At 39.4% G+C, this 20014-nt stretch overlaps 2 protein-coding genes across 4 annotated transcripts in view; one reads left to right on the top strand and one right to left on the bottom strand.

The window, feature by feature from the left end:
• AQP9 (aquaporin 9) overlaps window positions 1-10649 on the bottom strand; it is a 36495-nt gene extending 25846 nt beyond the window's left edge. Inside the window, exon 1 of one of the 2 annotated variants that reach the window (XM_024767812.1) lies at window positions 10199-10649. In XM_024767812.1, coding sequence (XP_024623580.1) covers window positions 10199-10309 — 111 coding nt within the window. In that variant the 5' untranslated portion in view covers window positions 10310-10649. The remainder of the gene's footprint in view (window positions 1-10198) is intronic. The other variant, XM_024767813.1, reaches the window with a different exon arrangement.
• Window positions 1-20014, top strand: part of ALDH1A2 (aldehyde dehydrogenase 1 family member A2) — a 198404-nt gene that overhangs the window by 7387 nt on the left and 171003 nt on the right. The window lies entirely within an intron of this gene.

Here is a 20014-nt window from a genome sequence, read left to right as displayed (position 1 = left end):
ACAAGAACAGTATGAAGTGATTCCCTGTTGTTTTATGTTATAATCCTGTTATTCGTGGATGGTTTAAGTATTTATGCCTAGGGAACGTGTGCATGGGGATGTGGTTTCATAATTCAGCCTTACTAACTAGGTGATGGAAATTTTGACATTTAAGTCTCCCCAAATTCTTGAATTACTTGATTAATACCCAAAATTATTGAGCCACCTGACAATACTATTAAGTCCAAGATGTATTAATATATCACGAGTGTATAACAGATTGGCCTCATGAGGAACTTGACTACGATAATATAAGATCAAGATTTATCTTCTGATATTGCCAGAAATAAAACTGTTTTCACCCTATTGCCTCAACCAGTTTTACCAGGGGGTAGGATGGGAAAAGGAAAGGACCACGATCTTGCATGTAGGACTTAGATTTCTAATAGCCAGGGCCCCTGTAAACAGACGATCTTGGACAGTAGCCCTCACAATCTCTCCATTTGCGCTTTTGTGGTGAGAATATTTTGTCTTTGTAGAATGTGGTTAAGGACACCTTCAGGGCAGAGTCACAAACTGGTGGTCCATGGCTAAAGACAGCCTATGAGTAGGATTGACTCAAAGATGTGTTTTGTTTGGCCCACATGGTGATTTTTTATAATTTTAGAAATTGTTACCAGTATTTAAAAATAGAAAAATTGTGCTTCCCTGGTGGCGCAGTGGTTAAGAATCTGCCTGCCAATGCAGGAGACACAGGTTCGAGCCCTAGTCCGGGAAGATCCCACATGCCGTGGAGCAACTAAGCCCGTGCGCCACAACTACTGAGCCTGTGCTCTAGAGCCCATGAGTCACAACTACTGAAGCCCGTGTGTCTAGAGCCCATGCTCCACAACAAGAGAAGCCGCTGCAATGAGAAGCCCGCGCACTGCAGCGAAGAGTAGCCCCTGCTTGCCACGACTAGAGAAAGCCCGCGCGCAGCAGCAAAGACCCAACACAGCCAAAAAGAATACATAAATTTGCTAAAAAAAATAGAAAAATTACACGTAGAACTCTGGATTACTGACCATTCTTGAAAAACTGGAATATCTGATAAAGCCTTACCCCATTCCCACTTAGCCACAGTGGAGACGGTCTGGGTGGCAGCTGCCCCCCCAGGACATGGCATACACTGTCCACTTCCTCCCTAACTCCACCATGCCCATGTCACTCAGATATCTTACCTGACTGGTCTCAATAAGCTTTGGGGCTATTGAGTACAATCTTAAGTCCTAGAAAGAGAAACCCATTGAGATTTTGGGGCCAGTGACTTCCTGGCCCCACAGATACCATGGGGATAACCTACCTGGGCTGAGATGCAGGACAGCCTCCAACTTCCTGGAGGAAGGATTGTTGGCTACCTTCAAGTGAAGGAATAACTATGGGCAAAGCTTTATCTAGGGAGGTAGTAACAGGGAGACTGAAAACACAGTCCTATTCTTGAGAAGAAAGTCATTTTGGGGCCTGCCACAGGCTCTCCTCTTCCTGTAAGCGTTGTGTCTTTTGTAATTGGAGAGGAAGAACAAATCCCAACCTGTCAGTACACTGGTCTCTGCAGACCTTGTCCCTTGGCCCATGCTGTAGGTATATGTTACCAGAAGTCCCACCTCCTACTCCATCTGTCTGTATATACCTATTTAGTTTATGTAACTGTGTCCATTGGAGCATGTAATGATAGTAGTAACAACAAGAACAACAATAACAAATACTGCTTACTGAGTATAATAGCACACATTAGCCCATTAATCCTCACAAAGACCCTATGAGTTAGGTCCTCTTAACTGCCTCCACTTTACCTATCAGGAAACAAAGCTTAGGGAGGTTCAGAGGTCAAGAGAATTCCTCACATACACACTGGCAGTGTGTGATAAAGCCCAGGTTTGATTGCACGTAATGTTGGCCGCTGGGTGGATGAATGAGCAAACATTTACAGCATGTATACTGTGGGCCAAACATGCTCCCTTCTATTACTTCCGTTATTCCTCCCAACACTTAATCCTCATTTAAAAAGTGAAAGACTGGATGACTTAGCAAAAAATCCTATAGCTAATAAGTGGCAGAATCTGAGTCGGGAGCCAGGTTCTCTGATTCCCAGTCCTGTGTTTCTCCTGAGACAACTTCTGCTACCTTGGTGGGGCTGCTTGGTTTGTTTATTAGGACAGAATGCCTCTTCAGGCACGGCTTTCCAGTCAGTTAGTTTTCCAACTGGAAAATAAAACTTTCTCAGTCATAACAAAAATGGTCACAAAGAACCAAGACTGAAATCTGGACATTCCAGTTAAAAATAAAGTATTGGGTGGCATGTAGCCTGAGATAATATCAGAATGTAATCAGTGACCTCTCAAGAACCAGCTGTACTTCAAAAGAGATGATATTAAGGCAGGTTCATCAAAAGAGAGAAATCTGAGATTTGAGAAACAGGTGAATGGGCAAATGGCCAATTTTATAGGTCTCCAAATAGAAAAGAGTACCAAGAACCAACACAGACCTCAGAAATGAGAGATGACTAAACTCCACTATTTCCACTAGGCTGAAAAGAATAGTGCTCTCCTTTTCTGATCTACACCAGGCATTCACTCCTCCCTCAGCTCATCCCAAATAATGTTAGCCTGGACAAGAGCTTGATCATGATCCCAGGGCCAGAATAAGAAACTAATTATTGATTAAGGTGTGTGTGTTCATATCAGGATAACCATGGGGCTGAGTGTGCTGGGTGTGGATGGGGGGTTGCTGAGGACAATTCTCTCTTTATTCAGAGTGGCCCAACAAAGTCAAGTATACCTCAGGTCACCCTCAATCTGGAAGATCACTGAAGATGGAGGAGTTTTGGGCACTGATTTGTTTCTTAGGTTCATTCCAGGGCTTGCAGTTCCCAAAGTGTGTTCCACAGTTTATCAGTTCTGTGAGGTGCTCCTCAAAAAAAGTGGTTTGTGGTCAAGTAAGTCTGGGGACAACGGTATATTCTAGTCCCCTCTTAGAAATTTACAGTGAAGATTAAAGGCTCTGATAACTCCTACAGTTAAGAATAACTACTTAGGGCTTCCCTGGTGGCGCAGTGGTTGAGAGTCCGCCTGCCGATGCAGGGGACACGGGTTCGTGCCCCGGTCTGGGAAGATCCCACATGCCACGGAGCGGCTGGACCCATGAGCCATGGCCACTGAGGCTGTGCGTCCGGAGCCTGTGCTCCGCAATGGGAGAGGCCACAACAGTGAGAGGCCCGCGTACCGCAAAAAAAAAAAAAAGAAAAGAAAAGAAAACTACTTGGTTTGGTTTAACCCAGTGTTTCCAAAGCATATCTGGGAAGGACGGCATATTTTCTTTCATGTAGTTCTTGTTTGCATTTCACAGAACTAGTGTTCTTCAGAACACAGTTTGAGCGTCTCCCTAAATCACTTGGAAGGGATAAATTCTGCTGAGTGAGCTCTTTTGTGGGAGCAGAGAGGTGAAGAAAATATACATGAACATTAAAAAATTTTCAGTTACAAAGGGTATATGATAAAATATAAGAATTCGTGGGGCTTCCCTGGTGGTCTAGTGGGTAAGACTCCATGCTCCCAATGCAGGGTGCCTGGGTTTGATCCCTGGTCTGGGAACTAGATCCCACATGCATGCCGCAACTAAGAGTACACATGCCACAACTAAAAATCCCACATGCCGCAACTAAAGATCCTGCATGCTGCAACAAAGATCCCACGTGCTGCAACTAAGACACAGCACAGCCAAAATAAATAAATAAGTAAATATTAAAAAAACAAGAATCTGTGTCCTTCCCACCCCAGATTTCATATTTTATCCTCAATAGGTGACTAATATCAATACTTTCTGGTGTATTCTGTTAAACGTGTGTATATGTGTGTGTGTTTATACAAATGGGAGTTTTTATACATACCATTTTCTGCCTGCTTTTTCACTTTAAAAGCTTAGCGAGTCTTTCTATATTAGCATTTAAAGGTTGACCCCATTATCTTTAATGGCTGCATAAGAGTCCATTGCAGCAATGCACCCCAATTTCTTTAACCAATTACCTGTTGATAGACGCATAGGTTTTTTTGTTTTTTGTTTTTTTGGTATGCGGGCCTCTCATTGTGTGGCCTCTCCCATTGCGGAGCACAGGCTCCGGATGCGCAGGCTCAGCAGCCATGGCTCACGGGTCTAGCCGCTCCGCGGCATGTGGGATCTTCCCGGACCGGGGCACGAACCTGTGTCGCCTGCATCGGCAGGTGGACTCTCAACCACTGTGCCACCAGGGAAGCCCAAGGCATAGGTTTTGAGGGGAGGTTTCCTGCTAAGAAAGTTTTACACAGAGTCTAAGCCATGTGGGCCAATTCTAGGACGAGAGGGACTAAGCCCTTGGGTCCTTTTTGGTCTTCGCTGACGATCCCAGACCTGTACCTTAGATCATATCAGCCAGTCTATCAAGATGGCTGAGGGGGGGCGGTGCATATTTTGCTGGCATATTTTCTTTTAAAGCATTTGCTTTGCTTTCCAGGGTCAGTGAACGTAGGAATCCTACCTCAGATGTGAAATAAGGTGCCCACTAGATGCATGGAGTCACTGCTGGGCTCTTTCAGCATCTTGATGTATTGTATGGGTTGTCTCACTTCTGTGAGGCTTCCCTTCCTCAAAGACCTCACTTTATGCCATATCTCCATCACAAGGCTGATGAGTAAGGAGGAGCCAGCTTCTGCTCTCATCCCATGTTCTCTTTTCTTGTCAAGTAATGAGAACATGTTGTAGAAAACTTTGTCATTAAAGAAAAACTAAGCAGCTCCACTTCTGGAAAGTAAAAAACAAAAATACTTCCCCTTTGAAAGTAATGAAAATAGCAAGTTTTCTGGGTCAAAATTAAAACTCAGGGATCACAAGCACAGTTTTGTTTGGCAGAATCAGATTTGGCTTCATGAGTCTGCAGCCCTTAGATCAGTGACTCAGAACAGACGTTTCTCCCCAGGTTCTTTGGAACTCTGAAATTTCCCAAGTTAGTCTGGCCCTTCATGTTCACTGATGATAAGGGGAAGCCCACAGGAAAATCCTTCTTCAGCTGATACTGACTCAGGGTCTCAGGACTTGAAGAGGATCAGCCTCATTTAGAGAAAGCATGGGGTTTCCTAGTCATTCATGGTCACACATCCCATGTGGGAGAAAGGGAGCAGAGAGCTGTTCTCTAGAGTGAGTGCTCTTCACCACCATACCCACATTCATCAGTCTTCTTTTTTGTCAGTTTTCCACCTCACAGTAATCATTTCTGGTTGGTGATATACCTGGACACCCTAGCAAAAGCAAATGCAAACCTGTTCTGGAAGAGCAACTTAACAGGTTCAGGCCGTACAGATTTCCCACACTGAATAATAAACCTTCCTGAAGAGCTTACAATACAAATTTACAAAACACTAAAGGAAATGATCCTTTGTGAATGAGACAGTGGATAAAATAAGCAAGATGATTAGCAACTCCAGAACTTGAGATGATGGAAATAAAATATCATAAAATACTGTAAATATGTTAGGCTTTAGTAAGTTAAACAGATTAAAAATAAACACACAAGGAGGGAAAAGAAAAGCAATTAAGTAAAAGAACCAAATAGAACTTCTAGAAATGAAAACATATTAATGAAACTGAAGACTTAATGAAGGTATTAAACAGAAGACTAGATATAACTGAATAGGAAATTAGTGAATCAGAAGACAGATTTAAGAACACTACAGAAAATTCATCATAGAGAGGTTGAGATAGATTTATGAAAGAATGGTTAAGAGACATATAGGAAAAAGTGAGAGGGTCAAGCATATATACAAATATAATAGGAATTCTAAAAGGAGAAAATAGTCTGGAGAAGAGGAAAGGTGATAAGCTGAGAATTTTCTAGAATTGGTGAAAATTGCAAATCTTTACATTGAAGATGAACAGTGAATCCTGAGCACTACAAAGATTCATTCCTAGTCATATTATAGTGAAGTTTCAGGAAAAAGAAGAAACTTGTAATAGTAGGCAGAGAAATGCAGGTTATTAAGGACAAAAATTAGACCAGTAACAGACTTGTCAATAGCAATAATAAAGACATTGGGATGGTACCTGCAAAATGATAAACAAAACCAATCATCAACCTAAAGTTTATCAACTAATTTATCACTGAACCTTGAGAATGAAATAAAGACATAGGCAAACGAAGACTGAGAAAGTTTATCCCTAACACACCCTTCCTGAAAAATTTCCTTAAGAAAGTTTATTTTATTGCACAAAGAAAATTGCACCTGAAAGAAAGTAATGAATGGATGCAGTAATGATTAGCAGGTAAAGTGGTAAATGATAGTAAATTTAAATAAGTATTCACTCTTAAAAACACTAATATTAAGAATAATGAGAATAGAATATTAGATAACAATGGCATAAGATGGAGTGGTTGATTACAATGAGGCTTTTAAAAAGTTTTTGTGTTGTTCAGAAGCAAAGAGATTAATTCACTTTAAAGTTTGTGAATGCAATAATAACATTTTTAAATGTAAGGATAAGTACTTAAAGAATAGAAAGTGTAAGCAGAGGAGAAAAGGGAGAAACAAATCTGATCAACTCAATGGGAGAATGTAAGAAAGGTCAAAGCAGAAACTACTAAGTGGAAAACAAAGAAACCACATTAAAAATTAAAGAAAGGGCATCACCACAGGTACAGAAGAGATTTTTAAAAGCTGTAAGCAAATACTATGAAAAATCATCTCAAAATTACTGCTTTCACTATGTTAATTTTGAAAGTATTAACAATTTTGAAAAACTACATTTGAAAACAGAAATGAAGTGTACAGTTCCCTAGGAAAAAAATAAATTGCCAAAATGGAATTAAGAATAGAAAATCTAAATGAGACATAGCTTTAGAGAAGCCTTCTCTCACACATCTCTCTCTCTTTTTCTCTCTCCTTCTCCCTTTTTCAGTTCACATGCTAAGTAATCTTTAAGAAACATAATCCTCATTTTATACAAAATGTTCCAGAAAACATAAAAAGAGGGAAAAATTCCAAAACATTTCATGAAGCTAATATAACTTTGGTAGTAAAACTAGACAAGGGCAACATAATAAATGAAATTATAGTTCAGATCCTTAATAAGACATTGCAAACTGAATGCTGCATGAGTAGGTGGGAATTAATCTCAGGAATGTAATGATGATTTAACCCAGAAATATTTATCAATGTAATTTTCTTTATCAACAGATAAGAAGCCCTTGTGCTTATTTTAATAGATGTAGAAAGGTATTTTTTTTTAAAAATTCAACAATCTTTCCTAATGAGAGTTTTAGTAAATGAGGAACACACAGGAGTTTCCTTTCTCAAATCAAGAATGTCTACCAGGGCTTCCCTGGTGGCACAGTGGTTGAGAATCTGCCTGCCAATGCAGGAGACACAGGTTCGAGCCCTGGTCTGGGAAGATCCCACAAGCTGCCTAGCAACTGGACCTGTGAACCACAATTACTGAGCCTGCGCCTCTGGAGCCTGTGCTCTGCAACAAGAGAGGCTGCGATAGTGAGAGGCCCGCGCACCGCGGTGAAGAGTAGCCCCCACTTGCCACAAGTAGAGAAAGCCCTCGTACAGAAACGAAGACCCAACACAGCCATAAATAAATAAATAAATTGGGAGTATCATTCTCTGTTTAAAAAAAATGTCTACCAAAAACTTACAGAAACTATCACGTTTCATGGTAAAATACCAGAAGCAGATTTTTGAAAGTTGGGAATAGAACAAGAATGCTGCAATTATAGCTTCTAATAACATTGAACAAGAGGTTTTAACCACTATAATAAGATAGTAAGAAGAAATTAACAATTTAAGGACTAAAAAGAAAGAAAATAAAAACTCTCATATTCTCAGAAAAAAGTATTATCTGTGTCAGCACAGTCCAATAATGCATTTTTCAGTGAGAGAAAAGTTCTACATCTGTGTCGTCCAGTATGGTAGCCAGTAGTCATATATGGCTCTTGAGCACGTGAAGTGGAACTAGGTAGACTGAGGAACTAAATTTTTAATTTTATTTAAGATTAATTTTAAGTAGCCACATATGGCTAGTGGCCCTCAAATTTGACGGCCTTGATCTATACAGAATAGCCAAGATAATCTATAAACTTGTTTGAATTAATAAGGGAATTACCAAGTTTGCTGAATGTAAAATCAATATACAAAAATCAATATTGTTCTTAAACCCTAGTAATAACCAACTAGAAAATATAATTTTTAAAAGGTACTATTCACAATAGTGATAATAACCATAAAGTAGCTAAAAATATATCAAACAAATATTTCCCTGGCACTAGCAAAGGCATAAAGGCTTACCTATCCCAATGTCTAAAAGGCCAAATTAGAGCTAGTTTTTTAGCTTATGACTTAATTATTGTTGTTTTTAGTTGTAGTATACAGAGAATTTTTCATGGACCTGCTCTTTCCTTAGTGCTACGAGTAGCCCTTATTAGTCATTTATACCACAGTGTGAGTGAGCTTGAGATGCTTCCCTTAAGAGCAGTTTTCGAGAAGAGGGAGGCAAATGGCATCAGACTCCCAGTGTCTGGGGGAAAACTAATTTTACATATGAAAGGCCAGTGAGTCCTGCATATATACTCTGTCATCTTTTCAGTGCTCCCTTTGCTCCATGCCTTATCAACATGCAAAGCTTTTTACTAGAGAAAGTCAGGCAAAATGCACATTTTCTAATAAAGCAGAAACAATTACTTTGAATAACCTTTGAGAAAAACCATGTAGATTTATTAAAAATTAGATTTTTAATTTACATGTATATTAAAAATTGTGTTTTTGCAGAAGTTTCTTGTTTACACATCCCCACAAGCCTCAACAAAATTGAAGATTATACTCACCATGAAAGATTTCATCAGGGTTTGTTTTAGAACAGTCTAAATAGAAATCAAACCTTTCAGGAAATTATTGGCTTTAGCCAGACGATACAAAGTTTAACTTTTCAGCATACAGTATTAAGATATTATTTCTTTAGCTCCCACCTTGAATAGTAGGGGAAGACACAATACTATTTGCATGAGTAGAATAGTGAATGGCTAAAAGCCACTTTCCTTTACTTAACTCAGACAGGATGGGATCATGAAATAGGTTCTTGTTAAGAAATAAAGAGGGTTTTAACTTTTTTGGTTACAAAATACATAGATGTTTAGTTCACTTCCTCTTCTGTATTATTTGCAGAGCACTTAGAATTGTAACTGAATTTGCCTCACTTCCCTATACCACAGATCACCTTGAGATGAAGTTAGGCCCGGGGCAGTAACCACTCTCCCCTTTGGGACCGGATTATCAAGTAACATGACCCCAGGGTTTCTGTCTCCCTGAGGGCGATTTTCCAGTAAAGAGTGACGAGAATCAGAAGAATCTTGGACTTTTATTTTCTCTCTCTGTTCCTTCCAATGCCCTTCTCCCCCACACTACCCCTGCCTAACAAGTCACCATAGATGAGAGGTGAGGATGGTCAAGAGGGAATGTATTTTCAACACCTTGAAAATACTTGAACAAATCAGGTACAAAGAGGTTTTCAGAGACCAGAAAACGTATTGCTCTCTCTTACTTTACACTAGTTCCATTTTTGAATTCACATTTGTTTCTCAGTGTTGGCTTAGTCTCCTAAAGTATTATGTATTTACCCAATGCAAAGAACTTTTAAAAAAAGTAGGTATGATTAGCATATAACAATTTGTTTCAGGTGTACGACATACTAATTCAATATTTGTTCATATAATGAGCACCACAATAAGTCTAGTTAACATCTATCACCACACATAGTTACACTTTTTTTTTTTTTTTTGCGGTACGCGGACCTCTTACTGTTGTGGCCTCTCCCGTTGCGAAGCACAGGCTCCGGACGCGCAGGCTCAGCGGCCATGGCTCACGGGCCCAGCCGCTCCGCGGCATGTGGGATCCTCCCGGACCAGGGCACGAACCCGTGTCCCCTGCATCGGCAGGCGGACCCTCAACAACTGCACCACCAGGGAAGCCCAGTTACACATTTTTTTATCTTGTGATGAGAACTTTTAAGATACACTCTCTTAGCAATTTTCATATATGTAATACGGTATTATTAACTGTAGTCACCATGCTGTACATTACCAAAGAACTTTTAATGTACAAAGTTTATGGACAAAAATAACTTTTTGTTATTTTTTTATAACAAATCAGAGAATACTCACAATCATTATAAATGTGCCCAAGAACTCGGAGAGCATTTCTTTAGCTAAGCTGCTCTTCAAGACCAGTCTCTGCTTCAAGCTTTTTTTCTTTTGTTCCATCTCAGGCTGCATCTTGGGGCCTCTGCAAGGACCACCCTTTTCACCAATACCTGCTTCTTCTGGTCCCTATTTCACTGGCACATGGAAGTTTTAACAACTGCTCACAGATTCCTGGAGATGCCTGATTAGATAATATGGCTGTACAAATCCAGTCCCAATTAGAGCCTGTGGCTTAATCCTCTTCTGGTGAAACTGTCATTCCCTGTTTGCTGCTGTTTATTTGAAATGGCATATTAGAACCTGAAATCCTGAAAACAGTCTTTTTTGTACCTGATGGATTAATCATTACCTTTATTTTCAAGGTATTTTTTTTTCTCTGTTGGGTTTTTTTTCAAGAGATGAGAAAAGATATATTTTGGTTGCGTTGCCAAACCACAGTAATGGGCTCCAGTCCAGGAGAGATTTACATGTTGCACAATTGCAAGCTTCTGATGTTTTTTTCCTATTCAGAATTGGTTGGTTGAGGTGTAGTTTGGAATTGTCAGATCAGGTATATACACATCTAATGTAAACATTCTTTTCTGAAGGAGCTTTCATGCAAATTGGAGAACAAGAAGAAAAATAAGATGTGTTGTTCAACAAGATTAATCACTCTTTTTTCTTCCAGTAACATTTCAGTGATTTAATTACACCTCCCTGAGGGTGTTGAGAACCACTGCATTCGTTCTAGAGATGGAGAAATTAACGTACAGAGACACCATTCCAAGTCTCACATGGCAAGTCTGTAGGACAGGATGGGATCTACTCCTCTGTCACTGTAGCTGGGGTTCATCTGCTGAGGATAGCTTGGGATCGAGAATCAGAAAGATGGAGAAGCCAACTTCTTAAGAAGCATTCTAGTTTGAAAACCAAGTTACTCTCCTTCATTTTCCATGAAATATTTAGGCAAAATACATACAAATAAACAATAGTAGCTTGAAAGACTATACTGCTTGGAGATCACTAAGCCAGAAGGAGATCAATCTGAGTATATGTCACCCCAATTAAACAAGAAAGGGAGTAAACATGCCTAAACAAGGCTCCTAGATTATATCTTTTAAGTTTGATGAATTAATATCCTTACAGGCAACAAACTGTGTTCAGGACTAGCTTCTCATCATGTCAAGTATTCAAGCCTTGTTTTTCAAAACTAGTTTGTGAGAGGAGGTAGAATCCAGCAGTTGTTTCTGAATACCAAGGCAGTCCCATGGAATTAGTACCCTTGCTGTGTGCTTCCTCCCAGTCCTCCCACAGAAAAGCCTGCTCTTTTTCAGACCCTCCCCTATCTTTGCAGGAGGCCCACAGTCATTCCCAGTTGAGGAGGCAGGCTGGAAGAGGGGCCTGGAAAAAACAGCTATAGAGATTTCAAGGACAGAAGACATACCTAGTCTGTAGGTGAAATCAAGTGTTAAGGCCTAAAGAGGTTCTAACTTGCCTGAGGGCATGCCATTGCAGAGCCAAAACAGGAATGAGCATTTTGACTGTAACTCCTGGTTAACTTATGGATACCATCCCACTACTGGGCATATACCCTGAGAAAACCATAATTCAAAAAGAGGCATGCATGTACCACGATGTTCATTGCAGCTCTATTTACAATAGCCAGGACATGGAAGCAGCCTAAGTGTCCATCAACAGATGAACGGGTAAAGAAGATGTGGCACATATATACAATGGAATATTACTCAGCCATAAAAAGAAACAAAATTGAGTTATTTGTAGTGAGGTGGATGGACCTAGAATCTATCATACAGAGTGAAGTAAGTCAGAAAGAGAAAAACAAATACCCTATGCTAACACATATATATGGAATCTAAAAAAAAAAATTGTTCTGAAGAACCTAGGGGCAGGACAGGAATAAAGACGCAGATGTAGAGGAATCAACTTGAGGACACAGGGAAGGGGAAGGGGAAGCTGGGACGAGGTGAGAGAGTAGCATTGACAGATATGCACTACCAAATGTAAAATAAATAGCTAGTGGGAAGCAGCTGCATAGCATAGGGAGATCAGCTTGGTGCTTTGTGACCACCTAGAGGGGTGGGATAGGGAGGGTGGGAGGGAGACATAAGAGGGAGGGGGATATATGTATGCATATAGCTGACTCACTTTGTTATAAAGCAGAAACTAACACACCATTGTAAAGCAATTATACTCCAAGAGTTATTTATGACCATGCTATTCCCAGGTCCCAGTGGATGGACCAGAGAGACAGGACTTCATTGTGATTACAACTAATACCACACAAGGGTGTTCTGTGGTCTCTCCATTCCCTCACCTAACAAATATTTATGGCATACTCATTATGTGCCAAACACTGTACTTAACAAAAGCACATGGGGTTCTTGCCCCTTATAGAGCTTAGAGTCTCATGAGGGAGAGAGACGTGAGTGAACTAATCATAAACACAGAAATATGAAATTACAACAGAAATGTATGCTCTGAAGACAGAGGACATATTTCTGTAAGCAGATGTAAGAGGGGGATTTCATCTTGCCAGAGATCTCTGATAGCTTTTCCAAGGACATCATGTCTGAGCTGAGGTCAGAAACAAGTGTAGTGGGGAATGTCTTGTGGGCTGGGGATGGGAACAGTATGATGTGTATCCAAGAATGAAAGAGAGGCAGCAAAGGAGCACAGTGCGGAATGAACCTGGAGCTGTGGGCAGGGATCGGACCATAGTGACCCTTGTAAATCAAGTTTAGGGTAAGAGCAATAATAAGTCACTGAAGTGGTTTAAGCAGGAGCAGGACACCATCAGATTTGAGTTTTAAAACTCATGTCCATGGCACATAATGTTTGAATAAACATATGTTGAGGTAGGGAGTGAGGAGAACCCTCATCCTAGCTGTGAGGTGGAAAGGGGATTGGTGGGGGCCTAAGGTGGGTATATGTAGACATTGGGGGATATTCCAGAATTCCAGGACTAGGTGGTGGCTTTCACAATGGAGAGAAATGGCGGGACTTGAGAGTTCTTTATATCTTAAATTGGAAGGACTTGATGGATTGGATATGAAGGGTGAGCAAAAGAAACTCAAGTTTGATGGCTGTATTCCTGGCTTGTTGGGGAAGGAGGTGCTAAGCCTCCAGAGAGGAAATGCTGGAAGAGGACCAGGACTGCAAGGGAAGGTCATGAATTCTGCTTGTGCAGGTTGAGACCTCAGGGGCTCTCTGGTGCTTCTGAGAGATGTCAAGTAGGAAGTGATATAGGTCTGTATTTAGAGGCAAGGTTCTTGTGCTCATCGAGGTGATAACTGAAGTCATAAATAAAGATGAGGTTACCTAAAATTAAGTTAAATTTTTAAAAAAGATAAGGTTACCTGAGGGGAGAGTTTGAAGAAAGCACAGGTTAAGCTTGTGGTACTGAACATTTCAGGCTTAAGTGGAGGAGATGAAATATTTATCATTTCTTTCAGTCTACCTTCAGAGGACAGTTACACTTTTTACCTGCATCACCATGAATTCATCATCAGACCTAACTCACTCACACCCCCCTTTGCAAAGCACCCTCATGCCAAAGTTCCTGTTAGAAATATGGGGCTGCTTAGTCTCTTTCATTCATTCAGAAGAACCTTTCATTATTTACCATATGTCAGGCACAGCATTAAGCAGTAGGGATTCAAAAATAAGGAATACAAATCTCTGCTTCTAAGGAGTTATATAGTCTGCATGACAAGTACCTCCAAATGAACACATCATATGGTAAAATAGAAGCATGCGCAAAGTACTGAACGAGAAATCCAGCTATCACTGCATGGATATCCTAGAGGTTACCGTGCTGCCAACATATTGGCTCATCCTGCCACCAACAGTCCTAAAATTGTGCTTACCTAGACACAGTGCCATGCTGAATCTATGGAGCTAGCCTACCCAGCTCTTTTATTTATTTATTTGTTGCCTCAGTTTCCTCATCTTTTATTTTTTTAAATTTTTATTGGAGTATAGTTGATTTACAATATTGTACCCAGCTCTTTTATTGCTCCCTGACTCTGTCCCTCCGTGACCCTGACTTTCTCTTCTCTGCTTTTGCCTTGAGAAGAGAAACCATCTTTGCCTCCATCATGGGATTCAACAAATCTGTTGTTCGTAAGGATAATCATCTCACACTCTGACCTTTACTGCCCAACCTCTTCTACTTTGGCCAAATGTATCCCCACTCTAGTTCAGAAGCCCCTTTCATGGCCACTGTTGGAACTGTGTCACCATCTCCTCTCTCAAAATCTTTCATACCAAGACACATCCCACTGACTAAAACTTCCAGTTCCCGCCTTTCACCCACTCTCTTTCACAAATCTGCTTTACATCCTCTTCATAGATTACAGTTTCTCAACTCCTCCCTCTCCACCCAGCCCTTACCTCACTGTCACCCGGGTTAATGATGCACTTACCAGCGTCTCTGGTTCCACTGACCCCTTGACTTTCTTCTACACCCACATTGCCAAAGCCCAACTCTGAGTAAATCCAGTGATCGATTTTTCTCAAATGCTCTCTTCCCACACTGTGAATAATGCTGGAAAAATTATATAAATGTGTCGATTGACCCTAGAGATAGTTGCAATCTAGCATCAGCAGTGGTCCCATATCCTTAGTTAACCTTTTATTTCAAAGGTTCCAGACTTCAGGGTGCATTTGGACACCCAACTTCAGAGGGTATGATTCGGTAGCTCCGGGATGGAGCTCAGGAATCTCACACATATACCTGATACTCCAGATACCATGCACTATTTCATTCTCTGCAGCTGTAATACACCTCTTCCATGCCCCTCCAGTTCCCTGTCCCGGTCCTCCTACTTAGCTGATGACCTTTTCTCCCAATCCACTGGGAAAACAAATGGGTTCATTAGCTATAATACTTTTGTACCTCTTCTCCTCAAAAAGTTGCCCTAATTTTATTTATATTGTCCTTTCCCTTCTTTCTTTCTAAAGTTAACCCTGATGCTGGTGTACTGTCCCAGCCCCTCTGAGATCTTGGCTGATTAACATTCTCCTCACTCTCTCAATCTCTATCCCCCATTGGCTTCTTTCCTGGGGCCTAAAAACAAGCTTAAGTCTTGACTATCCTGAAAAACGTTCCTTCAGAATTGTTTCACCTCAAATTCCACAGTCTTAGTCAATTTGGGCTACTATATCAAGACCCGTAAACTGGGTGGCTGAAGCAACAAGCTTTTATTTCTCACAGTTCTGGAGGCTGAAAGTCTGAGTAGGATACCAGTAAGGTTGGGAGAGGGTGAGAGCTCCTTTCCTGGGTATAGACAGCCACCTTCTTGTTGCATCCTCACATGGCTGAGAGTTCTAGTCTTCTTATCCTCTTTTAAGAGTACCAGTCCCACCATGGAGACTCTACCTCCATAACTTCATTCAAAGCCAGTTTCCCCCAAAGTCCCCCCACTCCAAACACCACCGCATTTGGAAATTAGGGCCTCAGTGTATGAGGACACGAACATTCAATTCATAGCAACCATTTCATGTCTCATCTGCTTTTTTTCTTTTCTAGTTGGGGTAAAAAATAACCACTTTACCTTGAGCAAAAAATCATACTAAACTGAAAAAAAAATCAAAAGTATTTAAATTAAAACAAAAATCTGTCATAATCCCAGCCCTCATAGATAATCACTGTTAACAGATTGAAATATATCCCTCCAGAATTTTTTTCAGTAGATCTATATAAATATTTTTTTTCTAAAAGTGGGTTATATTATACATACTAGATTAATGTGTTTTCTCTTCAGAATTTCTGTCTTCTTTCTATGCCAATGTATAACTCATCTTTTTAATGACTGTAATATTCAATTGTACAAATGCACCATAATTTAAACAACTTCCTTTCAATAGACAATTGGTTGTCGCTATTTTCCCCCCATTAAATGAACATCTTAGTGTATATAATTATCTATCTATCTCTTAGCACAATGGCCTAGAAGTTGAATTACTGGTCAAAGAATATGCATATATTCTGGGTTATAAAAGTACCTATTTCTCCGGGACTTCCCTGGTGGTCCAGTGGTTAAGACTCTTTGCTTCCACCACAGGGGGCACAGGTTCGATCCGATTCTGCATGCCGTGTGTGGGGGATTCTGCATGCGGCCAGCGGGGGAAAAAGTACCTATTTCTCCCATTCTCTTTAGTATTGGTTAATGTAAATTCTTTCTAATTCTTTTCCGACTATAGCAGTTAAAAAATTACATTGTTTTAGTAGGCATTTCTTTGGTTAACAGTGAGGTTGGGCATCTTTCATGTGTTAGCTATTTGTGTTTATTCTTTTATACGTTTTAAATTTATGTGTGTTTATTCTTTTATAAATTTTAAATTGATGTTCTCCACCCCTTTTTCATCCATTTCATTTTTTATTTATTAATTTTTGTCACTCTTTATAAGAATATAAATCTTTTATCTGTTATATGTGGCAAATCATTTTCCACTTAATCTTTTATCTTTAATTTATAATGATGATGTGTGAGTGCAATAGAGAAGTTTATAAAATTTGTGTACTTAAGTCTATAAATATTTTTCTGTATGGCTACTAAATTTGTTATTTATGCTAAAAAGGCCTACTCTATCCCCAAATTACAAAAATATTAAACCTTGTCTTATGTTTTATTCCACTATTTTCATGATTTTAATTTTCACACTTAAGTTTTTAATTTTTTAAGAATATATTATGAGGTACAGTATAAGGTAGAATTCTAATACATTTCCAAAATATTTTGACAAGTTTTGCAACACTATTTGGTTTGATATTCCATCTACGCTACAATAAAAAATTCCTGAAAGTAGAATTGTAATTTTTTTAACATCTTTATTGGAGTATAATTGCTTTATAATGGTGTGTTAGTTTCTGCTTTATAACAAAGTGAATCAGTTATACATATACATATGTTCCCATATCTCTTTCTCTTGCGTCTCCCTCCTTCCCACTCTCCCTATCCCACCCCTCTAGGTGGTCACAAAGCACCGAGCTGATTTCCCTGTGCTTTGCGGCTGCTTCCCACTAGCTATCTGTTTTATGTGTGGTAGTGTACATAGGTCCATGCCACTCTCTCACTTTGTCACAGCTTACCCTTCCCCCTCCCCATATCCTCAGGTCCATTCTCTAGTAGGTCTGTGTCTTTATTCCCATCTTGCCCCTAGGATCTTCATGACCTGTTTCTTCTTTCCTTTCTTTTACATTCCATATATATGTGTTAGTATTTGTTTTTCTCTTTCTGACTTACTTCACTCTGTATGACAGACTCTAGGTCCATCCACCTCACTACAAATAACTCAATTTCGTTTCTTTTTATGGCTGAGTAATATTCCATTGTATATATGTGCCACATCATCTTTATCCATTCATCTGTCGATGGACACTTAGGTTGCTTCCATGTCCTGGCTATTGTAAATAGAGCTGCAATGAACGTTTTGGTACATGACTCTTTTCAAATTATGGTTTTCTCAGGGTATATGCCCATTAGTGGGATTGCTGGGTCGTATGGTAGTTCTACTTTTAGTTTTTTTAAGGAACCTCCATACTGTTCTCCATAGTGGCTGTATCAATTTACATTCCCACCAACAGTGCAAGAGGGTCCCCTTTTCTCCAAACCCTCTCCAGCATTTATTGTTTGTAGATTTTTTGATGATGGCCATTCTGACTGGTGTGAGATGATATCTCATTGTACTTTTGATTTGCATTTCCCTAATGATTAATGATGTTGGGCATTCTTTCATGTGTTTGTTGGCATTCTGTATATCTTCTTTGGAGAAATGTCTATTTAGGTCTTCTGCCCATTATTGGATTAGGTTGTGTTTTTTTGATGTTGAACTGCATGAGTTGCTTGTAAATTTTGGAGATTAATACTTTGTCAGTTGCTTCATTTGCAAATATTTTCTCCCATTCTGAGGGTTGTCTTTTGGTCTTGTTTATGGTTTCCTTTGCTGTGCAAAAGCTTTGAAGTTTCATTAGGTCCCATTTGTTTATTTTTGCTTTTATTTCCATTTCTCTAGGACATGGGTCAAAAAGGATCTTACTGTCATTGATGTCATAGAGTGTTCTGCCTATGTTTTCCTCTAAGAGTTTTATAGTGTCTGGACTTACATTTAGGTCTTTAACCCATTTTGAGTTTATTTTTGTGTATGGTGTTAGGGAGTGATCTAATCTCATACTTTTACATGTACCTGTCCAGTTTTCCCAGCACCACTTATTGAAGAGGCTGTCTTTTCCCCACTGTATATTCCTGACTCCTTTATCAAAGATAAGGTGACCATATGTGCGTGGGTTTATCTCTGGGTTTTCAGTCCTGTTCCATTGATCTATAATTCTGTTTTTGTGCCAGTGCCATACTGCCTTGATTACTGTAGCTTTGTAGTATAGTCTGAAGTCAGGGAGCCCGATTCCTCCAGCTCTGTTTCTCTTTCTCAAAATTGCTTTGGCTATTCGGGGTCCTTTGTGTTTCCGTACAAATTGTGAAATTTTTAGTTCTAGTTCTGTGAAAAATGCCTTTTAATCACAGTTTCAATTTCAGTGCTTGTGACTGGTCTGTTCATATTTTCTGTTTCTTCCTGATTCAGTCTTGGCAGGTTGTGCATTTCTAAGAATTTGTCCATTTATCCAGGTTGTCCCTTTTATTGGCATAGAGTTGCTTGCAGTAATCTCTCATGATCTTTTGTATTTCTGCAGTGTCAGTTGTTACTTCTCCTTTTTCAATTCTAATTCTATTGATTTGAGTCTTCTCCCTTTTTTTCTTGATGAGTCTGGCTAATGGTTTATCAATTTTGTTTATCTTCTCAAAGAACCAGCTTTTAGTTTTATTGATCTTTGCTATCATTTCCTTCATTTTGTTTTCATTTATTTCTGATCTGATCTTTATGATTTCTTTCCTTCTGCTAACTTTGGGGCTTTTTTGTTCTTCTTTCTCTAATTGCTTTAGGTGTAAGGTTAGGTTGTGTATTTGAGATTTTTATTAGGTTGTGTATTGAGATGTTTGTTGTTTCTTAAGGTAGGATTGTATTGCAATAAACTTCCCTCTTAGAACTGCTTTTGCTGCATCCCATAGGTTTTGGGTCATTGTGTTTTCATTGTCATTTGTTTCTGGGTATTTTGATTTCTTCAGTGATCTCTTGGTTATTAAGTAGTGTATTGCTTAACCTCCATGTGTTTGTATTTTTTACAGATTTTTTCCTGTAATTGATAGCTAGTCTCATAGCGTTGTGGTCAGAAAAGATACTTGATACGATTTCAATTTTCTTGAATTTACGAAGGCTTGATTTGTGACACAAGATGTAATCTCTTCTGGAGAATGTTCCATGAGCACTTGAGAGGAATGTGTATTTCATTGTTTTGGGGGAATGTCCTATAAATATCAATTAAGTCCATCTTGTTTAATGTATCATTTAAAGCTTGTGTTTCCTTATTTATTTTCACTCTGGATGATCTGCCCATTGGTGAAAGTGGGGTGTTAAAATCCCCTGCTATGGTTGTGTTACTGTCGATTTCCCCTTTTATGGCTGTTAGCATTTGCCTCATGTATTGAGGTGCTCCTATTTTGGGTGCATAAATATTTACAATTGTTATATCTTCTTCTTGGATCGATCCCTTGATCATTATGTAGAGTCCTTCTTTGTCTCTTGTAATAATCTTTATTTTAAAGTCTATTTTGTCTGATATGAGAATTGCTACTCCAGCTATCTTTTGATTTCCATTTGCTTGGAATATCTTTTTCCATCCCCTCACTTTCAGTCTATATGTGTCCCTAGGTCTGAAGTGGG

Source organism: Neophocaena asiaeorientalis, unplaced genomic scaffold, assembly GCF_003031525.2.
Source record: "Neophocaena asiaeorientalis asiaeorientalis breed wild unplaced genomic scaffold, Neophocaena_asiaeorientalis_V1.1 scaffold71, whole genome shotgun sequence".
Lineage (NCBI taxonomy): Eukaryota > Metazoa > Chordata > Mammalia > Artiodactyla > Phocoenidae > Neophocaena > Neophocaena asiaeorientalis.
This window is presented reverse-complemented; position numbering and strand designations above follow the sequence as displayed.